The sequence below is a fragment of the Mirounga angustirostris genome, unplaced genomic scaffold (assembly GCF_029215605.1).
Source record: "Mirounga angustirostris isolate CCGP_5_RB_7025 unplaced genomic scaffold, mMirAng1.0.hap1 SCAF_13, whole genome shotgun sequence".
Classification (NCBI taxonomy): Eukaryota; Metazoa; Chordata; class Mammalia; order Carnivora; family Phocidae; genus Mirounga; species Mirounga angustirostris.
In genome coordinates this window covers 44,324,781-44,348,032 of record NW_026991721.1, presented here as the reverse complement: position 1 = coordinate 44,348,032, position 23,252 = coordinate 44,324,781, and the positions used below count along the sequence as shown (strand labels likewise).

General features: G+C 40.0%; 2 protein-coding genes across 8 annotated transcripts in view; both read right to left on the bottom strand.

The window, feature by feature from the left end:
- Positions 1 to 1,696: 1,696 nt before the first annotated feature.
- On the bottom strand, positions 1,697 to 4,496 carry CCDC89 (coiled-coil domain containing 89). The gene has a single exon (XM_045894551.3). The coding sequence runs from the start codon at positions 4,172 to 4,174 to the stop codon at positions 3,062 to 3,064; it is 1,113 nt and encodes a 370-aa protein (XP_045750507.1). The 5' UTR covers positions 4,175 to 4,496; the 3' UTR covers positions 1,697 to 3,061.
- Positions 4,497 to 9,964: 5,468 nt separating this feature from the next.
- Positions 9,965 to 23,252, bottom strand: part of SYTL2 (synaptotagmin like 2) — a 198,963-nt gene continuing 185,675 nt past the window's right edge. For all 7 annotated transcript variants that reach the window (XM_064576812.1, XM_045894552.3, XM_054512160.2 and 4 more), the window contains 7 exons: positions 22,741 to 22,910; positions 21,530 to 21,632; positions 19,295 to 19,465; positions 16,522 to 16,600; positions 13,558 to 13,657; positions 11,863 to 12,068; positions 9,965 to 10,988 (listed from right to left, as the gene is read on the bottom strand). In XM_064576812.1, the coding sequence (XP_064432882.1) occupies positions 10,843 to 10,988; positions 11,863 to 12,068; positions 13,558 to 13,657; positions 16,522 to 16,600; positions 19,295 to 19,465; positions 21,530 to 21,632; positions 22,741 to 22,910 (975 nt within the window). In that variant the 3' untranslated portion in view covers positions 9,965 to 10,842. The remainder of the gene's footprint in view (positions 10,989 to 11,862; positions 12,069 to 13,557; positions 13,658 to 16,521; positions 16,601 to 19,294; positions 19,466 to 21,529; positions 21,633 to 22,740; positions 22,911 to 23,252) is intronic.

The window sequence follows — 23,252 nt, the reverse complement described above, 5'->3', positions numbered from 1 at the left end:
GATATAAAGGAGGTTTCCAAAGGGATTTTTATATGTTAAAGAAGACTTACAGGATCCCGGAGGTAGGGCTAATGTCAAGCTAAGGTTACCTTTTGCCTTTAGCAAAGTATTGAGGCAGTTGAGTTTCTGGAAGAAAGTCATTCTGCCTGTCCCAAGTACTTGTCAGTGGGCTGTAAGTTGTAAGGAAGTTTAATTTTTCCTACATTTCTTTTACCTTTGTTCTCCACATCAGTCTCTTCCATCCATTCTGTAGGGATTCATCTTCTCATTACCCACTATCCTATCCTTTTAATATCTTTCAAAGGGGTATTAGAGTGAACATCATGAAATAGTCAATATCTAATCATTTATGACCCACAAAGTGGCAATTTCATATCATACAACCTAATACAAAAGCCTTAGCATGACTGAACAGTACTGTCTTCAGACCTGAGCACCTGAGACCTTCCTTTGTGCCCGTTTTAGGGGACACATGCCCTGTCTCCCTACCTTACCCACCCCCACACTCTTCTAGACGCACCCTTCCCCATCTAAAGAGTACTACCATGGGCTAAGTACTCTACTAGACCACACTTCAGTACGAGGACGCCAAGATTCCCTGCCCAAATTGCCCTCAGCCTGTTTCTAAGACCCACCTTGCCCCTGCCCAGGAGCTGCCTCCTCCACGAAGGTTGGGCATAAAACTTGGGCGAACTACACTACCTCCAGACAGCCTGCTGGCCCCAGTGGGTGGAGCTTGGACAGGCAGAAAGGGCTGGGGGCGACTGTGGGAGAAAGGGAGGGATGCTGGCACGCATGCACACCAGGCCCCACGCAAAGCTGCCCAAACCTGGCTGGGAAAAGGAGGGCTGATTTGTGGCTGCGTATGTACACTTGCCCCTCTTCTCCCTTTTCACCTCCATTATGAGGGGACTGCCTAGCTTTTGAGGCGCCCTGTGCTCTCTGTCCACAACTTAATCTTCAGTCTTATATGTAGATATGCTTCTCCAAACCTTCTCCCAACTACTTATGTCCCCAAATACCCTGTACATTTTTTAAAAACTCCATGACTTTCTACACAATGCTGTCTCAGACCTTTCCCCCTTTTCTACACCGATGAAATTCTAGTTATTTAAAAACCAACTTACATATCAACTCTTGTATTAGTTATCCCTACCAATCAATCATCTCTACTTTCCTGACCTTTACCCCAGGCAGAGTTAGCTGCTGTGTGTGTGTGTGTCTGTCTGTATTTTACCTACTGTGATCTCATAACACCCTCAGGAGAACACATCACATTGTATGTAATTGCTTTTTTTGCTCCTAGACTGTGCGGGAGCTCTGCCAGTGTAGAAAAGATGCTTCTTCATGCTTATTCTTAGTGCCTAACCCCTGAGCTTGGTACTTAGTAGATGGTCAAGGAATCTTTCAGTGGGGTGTTGTCATCAAAATCCCAGCACCCCCAGTGATCAAGGGGCCTTGGGCAAATTACTGAATCCCAGTTTCCTCTTCCTTACAATAGAAATAATTACCATCTCAAATGGCCCTATGGAATAAATAAATATATAAAACAAGCCATCCAAACTGCTTCAGCACAAAGATAAATAGTATGAGCTCAATAAGGGATAACCATAATTAAATTAGCTCCTATATTCTGATTCTTGAATGTGTAAGAGGAAGTAAATAGTCCTTTCAAGCCAACAACATGGTTTCTTGGAATTTGTATTTAATACCACAATCTTAATAGGACTGTGAGAAAATAGGCTTAAAAAACTGCCTGAGGTGAAGTAACATTCAAAAATTGTTTATTAAAAAGATACCAAGTAAAATTAATACATCCGAATTATTAGGTAACTCTTGGGACCCTTGGCACCAAATGGGTAAGAAAAATATTATAATCTATTTTGAGAGATATTTATAATAATTATATCTTGACTAAAACTAGGGAAATAAGGAAGCATAAAGTGTATTTTTTATAACTGCTTCTTTAAGAACTTTCTATAAATAGATGTAATAACTATTACATTTTTATATATCTACATATTTAGGTATTCCTACAAACATGCTGTAAGTATACATATATATTTCGCTTAGATGTTTTTTTAAAATAAGGAAAAGTTTTAAAAAAATAAAAATAAATAAAAAAGGAAAAGGTAATTGCAAGGAAATAATGCTAATAGAAAGAAAACAATCACTATGCATTGCTTTATGTACCCTACTCGGTCTGCTGTGACTTGTTACCCTAAATTGGGGCCTTTTGCTATTAGCATATTATGCAATATTAAATGAAACTGCTGATACTTGAATCCTTGCCCCTTGAAATCCTGTTTTTATAAAGGAAAAAAAGCAAGAAAATGGAATGTGATCTAAGCTTGCAGGAAAAATAAAAACTGGTTGATTTCACTTATTTGAATCTTACTGCTCATATAGAATGACTGTAATAAAGTCTGCCAACTTTGGTAAAGAACTTAATGATTTCAATCTTTGTTTTCCAAGCTAGTGCAAGCAAAATAAAATCAAAAGGATACTGCTATAAAGCAGGTGAAGCAAGCAATTGTTTGTCAGTTGCAAAATCAGACACTTTCTTCTGCAAGTTCTCTATGCTATTATTATGCTATTAACTGTTACAGTTTATATCTTCAACTAAGGGAGACTACAGGCCTACCTATCTACAAGGGGGAACTATGCAAAACTGTTTTCACAATAGTACGTCTCACTGCACTTTTAAGATTCACTTAAATCCATAGGAGCTGCTAATTTAAAGTCTCGGAATATCTGAAGATATCTGGGGTTGAGAATGAATAAGTTATGAGGAAGATGGAGATAATGATAGTAAACTTGGGAGGATTTTTAAGGCACAGAAAGAAATCTGGTAAATCGTGTGTATTTTAGGTGATAGGGCTGAAAATTAGTGCTAGCCTTACAACAGTAACAACCACAACATCACAGTAAAGCAGCTTTTCTTTGAGTTGCCTTTTGTTCTTAAAAGTATCATAAATGGGAAACCAACTTTACTGTTGTCATAGTGCTAAGGCACAAATAGTTAAATTCTAAATTAGAGGAAAGAGGAAACGGAAGCTGCCTATGGAAAGAGATGGCGGAGTTTGGCGTTGAGTTCTCTCTCCTTGCTTAAAAGATCCAGGCTGTGCTTTTTGAAGGCTTCAGACTGCAGCCTGAGTTCATCATAGGCCTTCTGGATCCCGTCGACCCTGCGCTGAAGTTCCCGTACTCTCAAGTTACTGTCCACGGCCACTGCCTCTTGTTGGAACCTCTCCAGGGCATGCCTCCTGGCCACGTCTGCTGTCTCCAGCTTCTCCTCCAGCTGCCGGATCTCTTCCTGCTTGTGTTGAAGCACCCGGCCCCTCTCCATGGCCAGCTGCAACAGCTCGTCCTTCTCACGAATGACCGTCTGCAGCCTGGCCTGCAGCTCCTGGTTCAGGCTGCCATGTGCCCGCTCAGCCTTGGCCATCTGCTCCACCGCCTGACGGTGCTGCTGCTGGAGGCTCCGCAGCTGGCTGCGCAGCTGCTCCGTCTCGCTGGCGTGGGCGCAGGCCTGCTGGCCCTGCAGCTCCAGCAGCTCCCTCTCTCTGGCCTGCGCCTGGCAGGCCTCCTGAGCGCACCTCTGCTTCAGGGTCTCCAGCTCCTTGGAGAGGGCCTCGCTCCGGGCGGTGAGCTGCAACACTTTGGCCTCCTGGTCCTTCAGAGCCTGGCTGAAGAGGCTGCTGTTCTCCAGCCTCAGCTTCTCATTCTCCTCCCTGAGCTTCACGTTCTGACTCTTGTGTTCGTCCTTGAAGCGGATCATCAACTCGTGGTTGGCTGCCAGGGTCATAAAGCGTTCCTCCAGCTTCTGGGCGTGCGCGCTCTTGGCCTTCAGCTTCTCGGCCTCCAGCACCCTCTTCTCCTCCAGCTCTGTGTTGAGCAGCTCCAGGATCTGGCAGCGCTCCAGGGCCTCGTCTGACCTCCGCTTCAGGATGCAGATGAGCTGGGACTGCTCCTGGATGCGGGAGCAAAGCATCGCCTTCTCGCTCTTCTCCTCCTCGGACAGTCCCCGGAGGTTTGCCAAGGCCTCCCTCAGACCATCCAGTTCCTTAAACTCCATCTCCTCTTCCTGCTTTTCCAGTTTTTTGGTTTGCTTGTCTAAGGGCTCGTCCGTGGGTGGAGGGTCCATCCTGGGAGGCTTCTCTTCCTGAGGCATTAGGCGCTGCTCTCCTCCACCATCAGCTGATCGCACAGTTTTTCCCCCTCGGATTCAGAAGCCTCAGTGTTGCTAGGAACTCCCAGCACTCTCCAGCAGTTGCTTTTTCCAGTAAGGAGCCCTGTGATTGGTGGGCAGGTCTTCTAAGTGCTGTGAAGTAACAGGGAGATCTGGGGGAGTCCAGAACCAATCCGGTCGGGTTATGGTTGCCTTTCCAACAAATCACAGCTCTCAGCTCTCAGCTCCCAGCTCCCAGCCCGCTGTCTGGCCCGGATTGTAAAGAGAGGAGATGCAAGTCCCACTGGGTTTCCAGCCAGCATGGGGGCGGGGGGGGGGGGGGGGGGGGGCGGGGCGCGGGGAGAAAACCTGACTCTACCTAATTTCTGGGAGGAGTAAACAAATAAAGCTGTCGGTGACATATTCCTCCTCCTTCTCCCCCCTTCAGTTGTCATGAGAATAAATTACTGTCTGTGGAAACAGGTTTGCTCCTTAAAAATTTGCAATCTATAAAAACAAAATAGCAGCGCTACCCTGGGGTGTCAGGATCCTAACTGGCTGTGAGGTGTACATGTAGTGTTTAACACAACTCAGTAAAAGAGCAAACCCCAATGAAATTTCTTTCGTTTTCCTTACCATGGCCCTTGGCTGGATTGAATACCTCTTATTAGATATTCAGCATTCCCCGTTTTACCCATTAGCAAAATAAGGTTACAGAAAGAAGCTTAATGAACAATATAGATGTGATAAACATAACAACCGAAAAAAGATCCAAATGAGGCTTACCATCATATACCAAAGTCAATTCCAGATGTACTAAGCAGTTAAATGTCACGAGTAAAATAAAATCAAAGTATTAAAAATGGAAACTAGAAGAAAACAAAGGTAAGCATAAAAACTCTGGGTCAGAAAAGACTTTCTTAGCTTAAACATTATGTAAAAGATGAGGAAGGAAACACCTAATTTGACTTTGCTGAACATCCCAAGTTATTTATAATTTTTTAAATTGTGAGCTCTGAGGGTTCTCCAGCCTCTTGTTGCTCAGGACCTGACATTTTACGCCTTAGTCCAACCCAACCACTGAAGTTCTCCTAACAGACCTGCTCTCTGGCCTTGTTTGTAGGTGTTTTCTCTGCCTGGAATGCCTTTTCCCACCTTGTCCCTTGTTGCTCCACTAATTTGCTCAGCATCAATACTCAGTTCAGAATCATCTCCTCTGTGAAGCCTTTCCTGGCCCCTACATGAGAATTGACCACTCACCTCTTTCAGTGCATGCTCTTTCAGTCTATACTGCTCACACTTCTAATGGAAACCCTATTGCACTCATTGCTCACCTGCCTGCCTCCCTCTATTAAACCTTAAGATCATTAAGGGCAGGGACTGTGTCTGTGCCATCCTTGGCACTTTGGGGAGGCTTAGATAAACGTGTTGAAATGGATGTTGAAGGCAAATTTCGAACTGGGGGAAATATCTACCATAAAGATGACAAACAATGGGGCACCTGGGTGGCTCAGTCGTCAAGCGTCTGCCTTCTGCTCAGGTCATGATCCCAGGGTCCTGGGATCGAGCCCTGCATCGGGCTCCCTGCTCAGCAGGAAGCCTGCTTCTCCCTCTCCCCCTGCTTGTGTTCCCTCTCTTGCTGTCTCTCTCTCTGTCAAATAAATAAATAAAATCTTTTTTTAAAAAAGATGACAAACGATAGATTTATATTTTTTGTAGAGAGCCCAAACAAATAAAGCATTAACATCTTAAAAGAGTAAGGAACAATTAAGTTCACAGATGAGGGGATGGAAATGGCCAAGTATTAAACCCTATCAGTGATCCAATAAATATAAGTTAAAAGCAGGTATCATTTCATCTATCAATTTAGTCAAAATTTTCCCATTTTAAAACAACCCAGGACTGGCCAGGGTACAGTGAAATAGGTACTCTCTCATACTCTTGGTGTGAGTTGACAGTAGGTATTGAGGACTTGAAATGTTTTTATGCCTTTTGAACTAATGATCACCCTTCTGGGGAGAGTTTTACTTAGGAAATAATACAAAAGAAAAAGTTTTGCTCAAAATTTTTCATGGCAGTGTGGTTTATAACAACTAAAAGCTGGAAACCTAAGTGTCCGAAAAAGAGAAAATGTTAAGAAATTGTATTTTCTTAGAATATTATGCAGCCATTAAACATTATCGTGTTTATAAGTAACTTAATGGCATGGACATTTTTATGCTAGAAAGAGAACTGAAAAAAGAAAGATAAAAAATTTAAAATTCAGAATGATCTTAAATCCTGGGAAAACTTAAGCACAGAGTGAAGAGTTGAGTATTCCTACAATCACTGTTTCTGATGTTCAGACTTAGTCTCTCAAGTCATGATGAGAAAGAAAAAGCCTGGGTGTCATTACAGATGTTGGATGGATTTTCAAATGCTTCAGATTTCACCAGAACAAAACAGATCAGAAAGAAGTTTCAGATTTTTGCTTTGGTCTCAAAGATCATGGTCTCATGTCTATAAAAGGAAAGCAATGTTGGAAGACTGGGGAAATGTCCTGAATTGAAATTTTAATAACTACTGAAATTATAGGATACTGAGGTTTTATGAAAGTGGATTCCAAAGACTTCAAAAACGTGAATTAAGCTTACTTGTATTTTCCCCTCCTTTCTCTTCTTTTCCTTAAATTTCAAGCTCTTATACTAAAATGGAACTTGCAAAGTTGAGACAAGTGACTGGAAAATTGGAATAGTCCTCTTCATTTAAATAAAAGGGTCACACATATATTGAATGTATTATTTGCTGATTACCACATATGGTTGTCTGATGTAGTAAAGTGAATTCACAGAATATATTTCCTAAGAAAAGAAACAGATGAGAGGAAAAATACTGAAAGTGTTAATAGTAGTTGTTTCTGGAGGGATGAGCTTCTGGATGCTTTCCCCTCTCTCTCCACCTTTCTATGTCCCTTGCACATAGTGGATGCTCGATGTTATTTGTTGATTAAACACATTTTCCACATTAAAAATATTTTACATATGTTAAAATTATTTTAAATTTTTTTTTTAAGATTTTATTTATTTGCGAGAGAGAGAATGAGAGACAGAGAGCATGAGAGGGAGGAGGGTCAGAGGGAGAAGCAGACTCCCTGCTGAGCAGGGAGCCTGTTGTGGGACTCGATCCTGGGACTCCAGAATCATGACCTGAGCCGAAGGCAGTCGCTTAACCAACTGAGCCACCCAGGCACCCTGTTAAAATTATTTTAAATAACTAAGTCCATAGTTTACTTGTCAATTCTAGGAATCTCACAAGACCCTAATCTCACAAGACCCTAATCAATATTCATTCACTGATTTACTCAACAGTTACTACGTACAGTGCAATGCAAGATGCTAAGTAAACATTAAATTAGATACCATCTGTCTTCTCAAAGAATTTGCAGTTTAGTAATAATGACTTTGGGCTCCTCTCTGCATGGTTGTTTTCCTTGTTCTACCATTTTCCCCCCACCTACTTTTGAACCTGAAAGCGTCCAGTATATTTCCTCCCCAGAAGTCCAAGGCATAAAACTGGGCCGATGCCTCCCTAGTAACAACCAGAGTCCCCTCCACTTGCCTTTGTTGAGTCTTTTAATGTCTCTTTTTTTGAAGCTACTATTTACAGAGTTCTTCTATACAACAGTACTAGGCATTTCTACATCTTCTCTCATTTAACTCTAACAATATTATTTTTTTTTTAGAATTTTATATATTTTAATTTGCATAAGTGATATCTCACTATATGAAAGTTTCTCTAATATTGGTTTTTACTTAAATAAAACTTTGTAGGTTTAAGATCAATACTATGATGAGACTTGTTCATCATTTTAATTATTATACAACCTTCCATTGTATGACTACACCATATTCTTTTAACATTTTTTTTTAAGATTTTATTTATTTATTTAAGACAGAGAGAATGGGAGAGAGAGCACATGAGAGGGGGGAGGGTCAGAGGGAGAAGCAGGCTTCCTGCTGAGCAGGGAGCCCGATGCGGGACTCGATCCAGGGACTCCAGGATCATGACCTGAGCCGAAAGCAGTCGCTTAACCAACTGAGCCACCCAGGCGCCCACTACACCATATTCTAATATTTATTCATCTGTTCCTCTATTGATCAACACTCGTTTTTTTCCTCATTTTTAATCATTACAAAGTGTGTTCCTATGAATATTATTTACATGTAATTACTTAAGTCACTTTAAATTTCATATCATATAAGTTGAGTTTCTTATACAAGAGTTGGAATGATTGGGTATTTTCTCAAAATTTTGTAGACATAAGGAATAAAGTTTTAAGAATCATAGTCATAACTTCTATATGATGTCTTCATTTTTTTAGACTTTTCGTGTATGAGTCATCTTTATTGCATGCAGTAATGGCCAAGGACCATTCCTTCTTCACCTAGAGCAGTTTATTACTTGTTTTATTTCAAGATGTTGTACGTGATCTGTGTAATCTTGATACTAAAACCTTCTGGTAGCAGTCACATGATGGAGATGATGCTTATTTCTGCAAGTGTCTAAAATTGAAGGGAAAATCCACCTTCCTTCCTGTAGGAATCTGCTGGGTTTGGAGACTCCAAATGGGGTCGTGTTCCAGAGATAAAAATGCTCAGTCACAGGCTGGGTGAGCACAGAGTGTGGCCAGAGACCGGGGAGACAGGAGTGATTGACTGCTTTTCTCTGGGGATGCACTGAGGAGTGGGGCCCCGAGTTCTCAGCTCCTCTGGGCAGAGATTGGGAGGCCGCTATTTTCACTCTCATCCTCCTAACTCTAACAATATTCTTGAAAGCTAGGCATTATTATCTACTTTTTCTACTTTACAGGGAACAAAGAAACAAAGGCACAGAGAGGTTAAGCAAGTTACTCCATGTCACCCAGAGAATGGTAGAGCCAGAACTCAAACCCAAATCATTTTGATACCAAAGGTGGTTCTATTGTTCACTCTGGTGTTTTGAACGTCAGGGATCTAAGAATAGGAGGAGGTAGGCAGTCCCAGGGGGAGACACTAGAAACAATCTCATTGTTTCAGAGCTGGCTGGATGTTGGAAGGTAGCTGAGCAGGTAACTGAAAGAAGGGCTGAGAAAGGAGCTGGCACCTTGAAGTGCAGGAGCTAGAACAAGATTTACACTTCTGCTACTATTCCTGGCCGACTGGGGAGGTGTGCTTCCACTCAGCTCATCTTGCCCCTCCCATGCAGTCAGAACAGAATTGGGGCACAGAGCTGGACTACACATCTCCCTAAAAGACTTTGAGAGACAATGGGAAGGGCATTTTTCTAGGTTAGTCGCTCTTACTGGCAAATGGGTAGAAGTTTCTAACATCTTTAGAGGCTATGAGCACTCTAGTTATCTTCAATGACATTTGCTAGACACCGATAGTAAGGTCTCACACTCCTGACCATCCAGGCTCCCCCTAACCTACATTAAAATCAGTGCTTGTTTTGAGAAAGGCAAGCAAGTTGAGTCCTAAGGAGGAGTAATGCTTTATATATTAAAATGACCCCAAAAATGTCTCCATGGGAAGCTTTTCAAAAATAAATGTTGGCTTACCTTCAATGCTTTTCAACTACTTTTTTTAAATAAAAATTCCAGTTTCAATAACACAGTCAGAGCTTCTCACTTAGAGGAAATGATGTCGAGTTGCAGTGAAGACTTGAGAAATATTAGCTCAGCAGTTCTTTAGCCTTGCTAGGGAATTTAAATTTTAGGACTCCTAACATAAAGTATTTCATTCAAAATAAGAAGTCAGATTAACTTGACAACACAACTAAATCATATAATAATTTACTCTAAGGGTTTTTACAAAATACTTTATGAAAATTATACATACATAGGAAGTACAGTTTACATTCTAATTAAAGCTTCGTTGCAAAGCTTGTCTGTGAGCACTCTCATGCTAATTTCATATAGTAGAGTGATAGGAAAAACAGAATCATATATGCAAGGTTTTGTTTTTTGTTTTTACAGTCTGTTAGAAAATACAGGCTTGAGATCTTAGGAGAAAATTAAGCCAAAAGCTGAATTCCACCTCTGAGCCAGTGGGTGGCACCAAAGCACATCTGAGACTTTGACGCCGGGAAAGGTTGCGGTAGATTCAGTCCTATGGCCCTAACCCGGAATTCCATATTTTAATGGAGATTACAAAGTAAATAGTTTTCTTATAGTCAAATGCTTTATTATCATGGATATTCTGCCTTTCCCCCTCCTTCTAGGTGTATTTTTCTGTCCCTCTTTTCAGTTTCTGCGAGGATCTTCAACCACTGAGTAGCAGGCCCTCCTAACTGCAGCATGGCATGTGGTGTGAAACACAGGACGGCAAACTAGAATATTTTGCTGGTTAAAAGCACCCAACATTTAATATCTTTGACGGCTTTTTCTCTGAAGCAGCATCAACCGTTTGATTTTCCTAGCTTTCTCAAATATCTCCTTTAATGTTGAAGTCACAAATAAGTTACATACTTGATTCTTACTTAAATCTTGTGGGGCTTGTAACCAAAGAAGCTTATGCAGGTTGACTTTAACATGCTGTGTAGCCTCCGTTAGTGGCAAGGGGCAGCAGGTGAGCATCTGTCCACACGGTCAGATTTTCAAGATCTGATTCCACCTGTTTTGTAGTTTTCAGTGGAGGGGCCAGTCGACTTTGGGTTCATTTTGAAATCTTGGCAATCAACAGCATTCTGAGAGGCAGCGTTGCTTCAATCCAAGTGTTGGGGGACTTTACCATCTTTTCCCAGAGAGCAACTTCCTCCGAGGTAGAGTCCATCCAATCCACTTCAGTACCATAGCTTTTACCTGCAAAAGAAAAAAAAAAAAAAAAAAGGAAGCTTTGCAGTTAGAACAGAATAGTTCATTGGGAAAAAAAAATAATGGATCATCCCCTAATTATAATCATCAATGGAAGACAGCGAGGGGTAGTTTCAATATCACCAGGAGGGCAGATCTGGGGCTTTCTATAAGAAAGAACTGTTTAATCATCTGAAATGTCCAACAACAGGGCACTCCATAATTGGGACTATTCCCTCTACTCACAGAGAAATAGATTTCTCTTTGTGTTCATAGAAAAGCTGGCTGACAACCTGTCAGGGACAGAGTGGGGTAGTAGAGATAAAGCCTGGCATTGGGTTGGAAGTAACACTAGATGATCTCTAAGGAAGAGTAGTTTGGGGTTTAGTGTCTAACAGACTCAACTTTCAATCTTGGCTCTGATACTTATTAGCTCTGTTACTTCATTTCTTGGAACATCAGTTCCTCTGGGAATAACATTAGTAATTACTCACAGGATTTCTGTGAGGATTAAATGAAATAATATAAATAAAGCACTCAGTACAGTGACTAGTGCCCCATAAATACTATTTACTATGATTATTTAAAGCACAATTTTAGTCATGAAAAGACATAAATGTTTTTTTCAGGGACGAGTAGTGATGAAAGCTTTTCTGTACCTCCCACACACAATAACTTAAGCTCTGTGTGGACAGACACTACATCCTGTTAATCTTCATATCTAGAGCCCTTGGCATACAGCCTGACATTCCTTCACTCGTTCATTCCACTTCACAGAAATAGCGTATCTGTTTTCATTAGGAAGAAGCGAAACAACAAACAAACCTCTACTGTCCCCAGAAGCACTTGGCTCATAGAGAATTAAAAACGTAACAAACATTACCTGTTCCAAAGCCAATCCGAAGACCTCCCAAAAACTGGTTGGTTAATTTGTAATGGTCCCAGACAGTAAGCTCTACACAGGCTTCTGTCAGATCTTCAGGCCTGAACCCGTCATACACCATGGTGTGGTTGAAGACAGGACTGGTGGTTTTCCCTACAGCTCTGGTTTTTTGACGACTTTTCCTACTTGTATCTGGAAGGATGATACTACAAAAGGAATCATTACTGTGAAAGCATTTTAATAAGACGGTGAACATTTATGCTTTCAGTGCACTTCAACACAGCTACTGAAGATTGGCAGAAGGAAATGGAAGAAAAAACAGTGTAGAGACGCAGAGGTGTTGGTGGTGGCCATGATGATGGTGAAGTGGTAGTGGTGGTAGTGGTGGTGATGGTGGCAGCCATGACGGTGGCGGTGATGGTGGTGGTGATGGAGGTGGCGGTGGTGGTGGAGGTAGTGGTGATGGTGATAATGGTGATGGAGGTGGCGGCGGTGGTGGTGGTGGTGAGAGTGGTGATGATGGTGCTGGTGATGGCAATGGTGGTGGCAGTAGTGATGAATGCAGTAATGGTGGTGGTGATGTTGATGTGGTGATAATGGTGGTGATGGTGGTGGTGATGGCAGCATCCTGCTGGAGAGACTGCATTACAGTGGCCCAGACTTGCTTTGAATCCTGATTCTGTTACTTATTCGCTGTGTATTGTAGGGGAAGTCACATAATCTCTCAGACACTTGTTTCTTCATCTTTAAAATGAGAATCGTGATGCCTATTTCATAAGGTTAACATTAGAATTACATATGAAGTAAACAACTTAGTTTAGTGCTTTCATTTAGTAAATGCTTAATGTGGTAGCAAATTCTTGAGGATTCCTTTAAAATTTGGAAGCATTCCTGATTATCTGTTTTCTGTTTTTAACCCACCACACCTCTTATAAACACAAGAAGGTCTGAGAGTTGTTTCAGAATGAGACTCACCTGAGCTGAAAAATCTTACCAGCTGACCTCTATGAATAATATTTATAGGGAAAATCACAAATAATGCCTTAAACACTTAAACAGCTAACACTGGTCTTCTAGAAGAATCTATATAGATAAAATTAGTCAGAGGGAGCTAAGAGATCACATACTAATATCTGTTTAGTTACTACTGACTAGATGCCAGGCATTTATATGTATAACAGAAAAAGAAGTTTGCCACTTAGAAACTCAAATTGTCTTAAGCTCCTCTGACATAAACTATTGATAGGGGTCTGTTTAGCAAGTCATTTTCTACATATTTACAGGATGAGGCAAAAGACCTTTTGCAAACAGTTCACAAAGGTGGGACAAGGTACAGGAGGAAGAATTCTCCCCACTCCACAAAGGAGTCAGGGGTATGGCATTAGGAATTTGATGAGTTTTTTTATACTGAATATTATCCTCACCAGCAGATATATCTCCTAGAAAGCATTCCATATCTGAGTACATGGTGCCTGGTTTCATTTGTATGTATGCCCTCTTTATGGTTTTAAAACTAAACTAAGCCTTAGGGGTTCATGTCACAGATCCCTCTAGTTCATGTTGCCATTGTCCCAAGTTATGTCATTTCAACCATGAATGATGAGTTTCACCATCACAGATATTGAGACCTAAAAACAACCAGCAAAGGCCAGGCTATGGTAGAACTGAGAGAAGCAGAGTTATCAAAGCTGTTACCATTTAACAAAAGAATTTAGATGGCTGCCCCTTAGCTGTGGTAGATCAAGACATTCCTTCACCCAGATGTGCACTTCTCCCGTTGTAGGAAGCTTTTTACCTGTAATTGGAAAAGGAAAGAAAATAAAATTTCACTGCCATTGCTCTCTTGGCAATACTACATTCAAAGACGCCAACTTAAAAATGGTCTGGCACATGGGGCGGCTGGGTGGCTCAGTTGGTTAAGCGGCTGCTTTCAGCTCAGGTCATGATTCTGGAGTCCCGGGATCGAGTCCCACATCGAGCTCCCTGCTTAGCGGGAAGTCTGCTTCTCCCTCTGACCCTCCCCCCTCTTGTGCTCTCTCTCTCTCATTCTCTCTCAAATAAATTTAAAAAAATCTTTAAAAAAATGGTCTGGCACAGTGGTACTAGCTAGAGCTTGAGGATATGATCCTAATTGGTTAAATCTATTGATTTTTAACTAAATCTTCCACAGTCTGGCTGCACTGAGCTCAGAGAGTTCTATGAAAATAATTCATATTTGTGCACCTGGGTGCCTCAATTAGTTAAGCATCTGCCTTCGGCTCAGGTCATGATGCCAGGGTCCTGGGATGGAGCCCCGCATCGGGCTCCCTACTCAGGGGGAGCCTGCTTCTCCTTCTCCCACTCCCCCTGCTTGTGCTATCAAATAAATAAATAAAATCTTAAAAAAAAAAGAATGGTAACAACACAAAGGAAGTGAACTGAGAGATGAAGAGAGAAAGAGGGAAAAAGGAAGTAGGTTTGGGGATATCATTTGAACTCTTGTATCATACAGTACTTAAAGCCTGCCTGAGGAATGCCTGGGTGGCTCACTCGGTTGAGCATCTGACTCTTGATTTTGGCTTAGGTCATGATCTCAGGATCATGGCAACGGGCTCTGTGCTCAGCATGGAGTCTGCTTGAGATTCTCTCTCCCTCTACCTCTGCCCCTCCCCCGGCCCATGTTCACTTGCTCTGTAAATAAATAAACAAACAAATAAATAAAGTCTTTAAATTTTTTTTTTAATTAAAGAAAAAGAAAATAATTCACATTGATTCCAAGTACAGAGTACTATATTATTCTTTTGGGTTTGGCTTGTTTCAAAACAAGTTAAAGATATCAAGTATATAAATCATCCATTTATAGTTATATTAAAAACATCTCAATGAAATGCATATTCCTTTCAAATATTAATACTAACATCAATTGCTGTTAATGGGAGGCATCTGAAACATACTGAGTATAAATTAATCAAAATAGGTACTGGCTAAGGTATAGCCACTCTTCTTGTTAATTGTGTTTACATACTTTATGGGAATACTGTATACATACACACAGTAACTAATGTTATGCACAGGGAATACTGAGAAGTTGCCTTAGTCTTCAGTTGTTGGCTAGACTGGGTGCACATGGACAGAGGGCCACTACCATATTTTTCTGAGTAGGTTAATCCAGTCAACCAACCAGAATTTAATGAGCATCTATGATATGCTTTGGCCTATGCTAGGAATGTCATTGGATATACAAGGAATATAAGAAATCTATATCCTTGGAAAATGTTTACATTTAAGTTAAAAAGAGTAATTCACATAAAAACTATAAAAATGTAATACAGAATGAAATGCCAAGTTATTATCATAATGTTCTAGATGATGATGTGATCAGTGAGGGTGAAAGAATATAGCCAGGAAAAGCTTTATGATGGGACTTTAAGATGGGACTTCTTTTCAACCTATCCGAAGACTTGGAGAAGGGGAAGCCATTCCAGGGTAGAGAAACTACATGAGCAAAAAGTCAGACAAGGTGGAGCCCATCACAACACATGGTCCCCTTTGCCCCCACCACCAAGAAATGATAGTGGAGGAAAAGAGATTGGCAGAATTTCTATGCATGTGGACCATAAATGATAGGATACAAATTATATATATTAAGGAAATCTGCCTTTTAGGAAGATCCATAAGTAACAACAAGGTGGTTTGGCAGCCATATGGGCCTAACGATATGTTTTGCTTGCCTTCTGATTCTTTTTTTTTTTTAGCTGAATTAAAATGCCTTTCTCCATTTCAATCACTGCCCTTACCATCCATTATTTCTTTCATCCCACGAGTTTCACTGCCTAGGTACTGAAAACATTTGAGTTGCAACCTCTGATTTCAGTTATGATATCATACAGATTCTTAAGAAGAAAAACTTGGGGAACTTCTTGGGAAATGAGAGGGGGCTGGCATTCATTTCTTGCTAGTCTCTTGCTCTTTAACTGGGCTGTAGACCCAAGGCCCTAACATCAAGGATGCAATTAGTAACCTTGAGGGAAAAGCTTTCTACCCTGCTGAGGCCTTGTGAATGGAGAACCAATGAGTTCTAATCTCCTAGAGGCTCCATATGAATCCTTCTAATTCTCACCTGTGAAGAATACTCGGGTTCCATTCTTACCATAACACTACCAATAGGTCCAAATTCTGAACACAGAAAAGGCCATTCATGTTGTACAGATACCAACTTTTTGGAAAGCGAGATGAAAATTAGAACAAGGACTATAAACTTGGGAATTTTGTAAAATGAGGGTTTGTTTTTTTTTTTTTCATGGAAACAGAGGTAGAATGGTAGTTACCGGGGGCTGGGAGAAGGATAAGTCAAGGGTATAGTTTAATGGGTACAGAGTTTCAGATATGGAAGACAAAAAATTTCTAGAGTTCTGCTTCATAACAATGTGAATATACTTAATACTACAAATGGTACACTTAAAAATGGCTAAGATGGTAAATTTTATGTTTTGTGTTTTTACCACAATAAAAAAAAAAGAATTTGTCAACTGTAAATTGACTCATTTGGTCCGTAGAATTATTAAGTTAATAAATTTGCTTAGGGTTTCACATTTGAAAATATCACAGAGTCCAAAGAAATCCTTGGAGAGGGAAAGGCTCAGGAAGGGGCATAAATCTGGATGGAAAATCATTACATACCAGGAATTGGCTCTGGGACATACTGGAGAGCTAACTTCATTTCACCTCTGTTTTCTGCTTCAAGGGCAACAGGTGCTGTCTGGAGAATGAAGGACTGTCAGTAGGTGTAAGACACAAATGACTACTGTTTGTTGGTTACTCTGTTTTAGGACCATAACTGCCCCCAATTCTGCGACTATGTATCACCCATGAGTGCCCTGGATTAAAATTTCCTTCCCCATCAGAGCTAAACTCTTGCCTTTATATCTGGGAAAGCTATATATCGTGTATCTTGAAAAAACTTGCTTGGTACCCAGAAAACATCTCAAGGCCTTTAGTCTCAGAGATATTTGAGAAATCAGAATGGCTTTCTTGGAGAGAGAAGAAATGTTCTGGGATGCTTTGGTTTTTATAAAAACACACATATTTTTTGTTGGTCACCCAGCCAGCACATAAAACTATTTATTTGTATTATTCTCTTTCTTTGAGTATGAAGAATGTGGGAAAGTTGGGGGAAGAAAAGCCAAACGTTACATTTTCAAAGCTGCATTAACCTGATTATTTCAGATCACATAATGTGAGGTCTCTAAGAATAACAAAGATTGGACAATAATTTAAAAATATATGTCTATTATTTTCAAGTATAAGAAAGATGGCTTTTCTTTCAGATTCTGGTCCTTTAGAGCCTTATTGCCAAAGCATGGTTATGCATCAGAAACATAAGGGAAATTAGTTTAAAATGAAAAGCTCTTGACATCTTCTGAGGAATTCACACCCAGTGAGTCTTGGGTAAGACTAGAAATAAGTGCTTCTGGTGATTTTGATGCAATATTTGGGAACCATTTCTTAAGTGAAAGTGCTATATTATGTAGATACTAAACAATGGTTTGTATTGTTGCTATTTATCACTTCTAGCTGGGATCACACCAACCCTCACACGGACAACAATTAAAAAAACTGGATTAAACAAATTTATTTGAAGAAGCTAAAGAAATATTAATATAGACAGGACTCAAATGGACAAGATCTTTGAGCCTGACATTCTCTGCTTTTCATGTTGATGCATCAGCTGATTTTTAAGTAGTGCCAAACTAGAGCATAAAAGCCTAACTGAAAGAGACTAAGAAGCCTGAGCAGGGCTTTTGCCAGTCTCGTGGGGCTGGAGAGACAAAAATTGGAGTCCACAGCCAGCATGGAAGGAGTAGCCTTAGAAAATACCCTAGGAGGAATTCTCAATCTCAGGAAACAAACTTAGGGTTGTTGGAGTGGTGGGGGGTGGGAGGGATGGGGATGGCTGGGTGACAGACATCTGGGGAGGGTATGTGCTATGGTGAGCCCTGTGAATTGTGTAAGACTGTTGAATCACAGACCTGTACCTCTGCAACAAATAATACATTATATGTTTAAAAAAAAGAAGAAGAAGAAGAAGATAGCAGGAAGGGAAGAATGAAGGGGGGAAATCGGAGGGGGGAGATGAACCATGAGAGACTATGGACTCTGAGAAACAAACTGAGGTTTCTAGAGGGAGGGGTGGGGGGATGGGTTAGCCTGGCGATGAGTATTAAAGGGGGCACGTACTGCATGGGGCACTGGGTGTTATATGCAAACAATGAATCATGGAACACTACATCAAAAACTAATGATGTAATGTATGGTGATTAACATAACATAATAATAATTAAAAAAATACCCTAGGATCAGTGGTTCTCAAAGTATGGTCCCCACACCTAGGAACTTGTTAGAAATGCATATTCTCAGGCCCAGATCTTACTGACTCAGAAACCTTGGGAATAGAGCCTGGAAATCTGTTTTTAATAAGTCCTTCAGGTGAACTGGATGCATGCTAAAATTTGAGAACTACTTCCCTAGGTTTTCACTTGGAACCTCTGAAGGGTCATAGCCTAGGAATATGGGCAAGCAAAACTACATCAGACCACATGAAAACTGAACCCCAACTTCTAGTCAGTTCATTCTCAGATTAGATTAAGGTAGTCTGTCCCTACTCTGTGTGTCAGAAACAAAAGTAAATCCCCTCAAAGTATCCCTAGGGTTTTTCATATACAATGTGAGGCGTGCAATAAAAACTAAACGGGCATACCAGGACAAAGGACCAAATGACCAAACTAAGATAAAAAATTAGATAAAGGAGACTTACAAATGTTTAAGATATTGGGTTTTCAGATATATACTTTAAATAACTTTGATTAATATGTTCATAATGTTAAGATAGAGAATTTTAGCAGAGAAGTGGTCTATAAAAAATCAAATGAAAATATAAATCTGAAAAATACAATGTTGAGAACTTGTAAGATGGGTGTTTTAGACATAGCAGATAAGAAAATTATTAAACTGAAAGATAGTTTAGCAAAAACAGCCAGCCTGAAATCTAGAGAGGAAAAAAGAAAAAGAATAGAAAATACAGAAAAGAGCATAATAGACATATGGGACAGAGGTGCCTGGGTGGCTCAGTCAGTTAAGCATCCCACTTTTGATTTTGACTCAGGTCATGATCTCAGGGCCATGAGATCAAGCCCTGTGTAGGGTTCCACACTGAGCATGGAACCTGCTTAAAATTCTCTCTCTCCTTCTCTATCTATCCCTCCCTTCCACACTTGTACAGTCTCTCTCTCTCTAAAAATAAAATAAAAAGAGAGAGAGACATATGGTACAAAGTGAAAAGACATAATGATCCCAAACTATGGATAATCATTTTGAATTAAAATACAATTATAGTAGCTTTCTCCTATACACCAGGCCCCAAACCAACCAACCAACCAACCAAGTCTGCACGAACCTTTCGCTTTAGAGGGTACCACTTCAATTGTTTATTCTGTTTGTTGTCCCAGTCCCAAGTTTCCAAGTCAAGTTCCACTTCTCCTAGAAAACTATTGCGTTTAAATGTATCCCGATGCCAAACAGAGAGGTTCAGCTTTTGTGTTTTTAAGATTTGCTTTTCGATTTTATACTGCAGATCAAAGAAGGAAATTAAAGTGGTGAATAACATTATTTTATATCAAAGTTATGACATAGAGATGAAGAGAAAAGTCATCTGTGCAGATCAGGTTTTCTCATCTGTTAGGTTTCAAGTCTCAAAAATATTGCAAAGTCATCTTATTCTAAGTGTCTTGTTTCAAAGAGCTAAATCCATCTTTCACAAAAGCTGATTTTCCTTCTGCTTCTGGAAAAGTAAACCACAGTTCAAATATCATAGCCAGTAATAGCTCTCTAAAAACAAAAGCCAATTATTCATTTTTTTGCTGGATGTTTTTAGTTCAAGCTAGATATAACAGAAATCCAATTCAGTCTAAAAATACTAATGAAGTTTAATCCTGTGGTCTGTTTTCTACCTAAGGACAAGGTATTTTTTCTAATAGACTCTATTTTTTAGATCAGTTTCAGACTTATAGCAGAATTGAGCAGAAAGTACAGAGAATTCCCCATATATCACTTGCCCCCATTTACACACATCTCCCACTATAGATATCCTGCAATGACAAAGTATTTTCCAAAAAAAGATATATTTGTTTTTTCTTGCTTCATATGGTTAAGTGGAAAATATTTGGCATCCTAATGGTTTTTCATCTAAAATGCAGTCAATCCTAGATTATATATAATCATGGAAGGGATAATAGTACTTCTAATCTAAAAATAATCTCTATTTGGCTTTATGACGTACTACTTGAATATCCATTTTGGTTGTAGCAGGTTTGCCTTTCTCTGAGTTTACCATTTAAATTAGCTGGCTTTTGCTGAGTATAGGGTTGAAGTAGCTGACCCAGAAATAGCTAGGGTACTGAGGTATATCATAGTCAAACTGTAATTAAAAAGTGGCTACAGAAAATCCATAAAAAACTGACCCATGAAGGACTGAAATTAATTTAATTCTGCTTCTTTCCTCAGAGGATAATCAAATAGTGGGACAGACTTTTCAGAAAGGGGAAATGAAGAACACTTCTTATATTTTTAGTTTTACATTATCATGACTAAGGCAGTCTTATGCAGTCTGTGGGAAAAAAGAATACGGGTATTTAAGCCAGGCACACTTTCTATTCATCTGTCCATCCATCTCTCCTTCCAATAACCATTTTTTGAGTATCTATCCAGACACTGTACTAAGAGTCAACATTTATGTGTTTAATGTATACTAATCACTTTGCACATATTAACTCTTAATGTTCACAACTACTGAAGTAAAGAGGCAGGTACTATTATTACCTCTCTTGCAGATCTGAAGAACAGATAGGTAAGCCATTTGCCAAAGGCACACAGTTGATAAATGACATGGAGTTGGTCCCTGCCTGCCTGAAACTTACAATTTAATGGGAAAGCAGACAATGAAGCCAGTAGTTAAAAGCCTAATATAAAACAAGGTGCCTGAGGCAGCAGACCCAGGTGGGAACTGAGGGGTTAAGGACAGCCTCTCATGGGAAGAGGCATTTAAGGCTGGAGGAGGTAGTTCATGATAGAATGTGGGAAAGAGTTCTCCAGCCTGATGGAACACCAGGTCCAGCAGTGTGAGAAAATGTGCTTCGTTTCTTCAAAGAACAGAAAACACTCAGAGTGACCTGAACAAAGACTCTGAAAGTGGAAGGATGAGGCTGGAGTTCAGGTTGTGAAGGGACGGGTGGCATGGTAAGGTGGACTTGGATCTAAGGGTAATGGGAATCCTAAAAGATTTTAAGTAGAGAAATAACATGATCAAAATTATACTTCTGGTAGCTCCTTTGGTTACAATGCTCCATGTTTTCAGCTGTGTATCTTTGAGCAAACCCCTTTGTTTCTCTAAGCCTCATGTGTGAGGGGCAGATAATATTCCTCCTGGTGGAGTATGTAGGGAGTGAGTGAGAGAAGACATACAACGTTCATGGTGTATGGTCTCATGCAAAGCAGTTTCTCAGAACATGTTTATCCCTTCCCTTCTTCTCTATCCATGACTGACTTCATTTGTAGAGATACTACCCAAGAAGATATGGCTATCGACACACAACTCATCATTTAGGATTTTCCTAGACAGACAGTTCATAGATACCCGCAGTATTTCATTATACACAGGATTCAAAGTCTTCTTCACTACAAGTGTTTTCTTCTTGCCCATTTTGCCCTTGTCTGGTAACAAATAGGTCTTTACATATCTAAAAAGAAAAGTAGACAAGAAGGTCATGGAAAATAAAAGTGAGGTTTCCATCTCTGCTTTGAAAAATGCATTGGTAATTGACAGAAATAATTATTTCATGACACTGAGAAAAGCAGTTAAGTAATGAATGTTCTCAACAACACCTTTATACTTAAACTTTTAAACACAGTGCAACAAAATTGGTCATTTTATACTGTTTTGAAAAATTTTAAAGGATATTTCCTGAATCCTTTTCTTCCTTTGGCCTTACCTGATGTGGGGGGTGGCAGGGGACAGACCGCTAATGTAATGCTTAATTTTACTGGCTTGTTTCCTATTGAGAAAAGGCTTTGGTGCTTGCAGAACTTTTTAAAAAAGTTTTGTTACTGCCTTTTGGAAACAAAAATTCATCTTAGCACACATCTAAGCAAGCCATATTCAATGGGGAAAAAAGGGATACTGACCCCAGCTGTTTTGATAATAAAAGCATAAAGGATTGGGCCTATGCTAGCAAAATAATTAAGAATCTGACTTCTGCATAGGGAAGGAAAGCAAAGAATACCATTCAACTTTTGCAAATAAACAAATTCAATTAAGTCTGTGATCTAAAAGATGAGCTGGTAATTCCCCCTAAAGTTCTTCTGTAAAATATAATTTAAATTTAGAAACTACTTCATTCTAGAATCTTAACTGTTTCTGCACCACTGAACATTCTGAAGTATGGCTTGACATGTCTCTGATTTTAGAGAAGTTTGAGAATGTCATGGGAAGAGAGTGGGGTTCAAGCCCTCATTCCCCATTTTGCTGTTGACTCTCTGAGTTTATGTAAATAGGTCACTTTTCTTCTCTGGCCCTGGTTTCCTTATCTGTTAAAAGAAGGAATGGGACAAGATGGCCTCAAAGGTCGCTTCCACTTGAAACATTTTCTGCTTCTCTGACATTTTTATAGTTTAATAAGTTTGGCATGTTTATAGAGTAAATAAAACACCATTTTCCCCCAATTTTTCTTCTCAAACATTTCTTTTTGACACAGTCACACACATAGCCTCCCTTCAGTTACTTTCTTTCCCAACTTCTACAAGATTACAAAGAACTAAGAGAAAACAGGGACTCCAAATTGTACTTACGGGTCTGAGCGCTGTTTTTTAACATCCGCTGCTGCTAAGTCTTTACATTGGGCCACAAAGACATGTAACTCCTTCAGTGAGTCCACATAGTCGATTGCAAACTGAATATTTCCTTTCACTTCCAGATTGCCAAAGTCTCCACTGTAAACGCTCATCACACTGCCGCTCACCTGAAGGCATTGGAAACACGCAGTGTTTGTTTCTGTCTCATGCGTGGACCCAGCACAAGGATCCCGAATATAACCTTGGCTTGCCATTATTTCTCTAGTTTGCATTTAAGGCAGTTAATAGGGCATAAAGACAGACCAACACAGACAACCTGACATGATATATGATACGACTAGTGTTTTTAAAAAATTGCCTCTAAAAGATACAAATGACAAGTGAAATGCAAAGTTATTTAGATGCTGGCTCATTTCAAAGCAGGGGGATTTTATGGTAGGGGGCATTCAGAGTTCCATTTTTAGGCATGCTTAGTATTTAAGAAAGAGGATGTGAGAAACCCCAGGCAC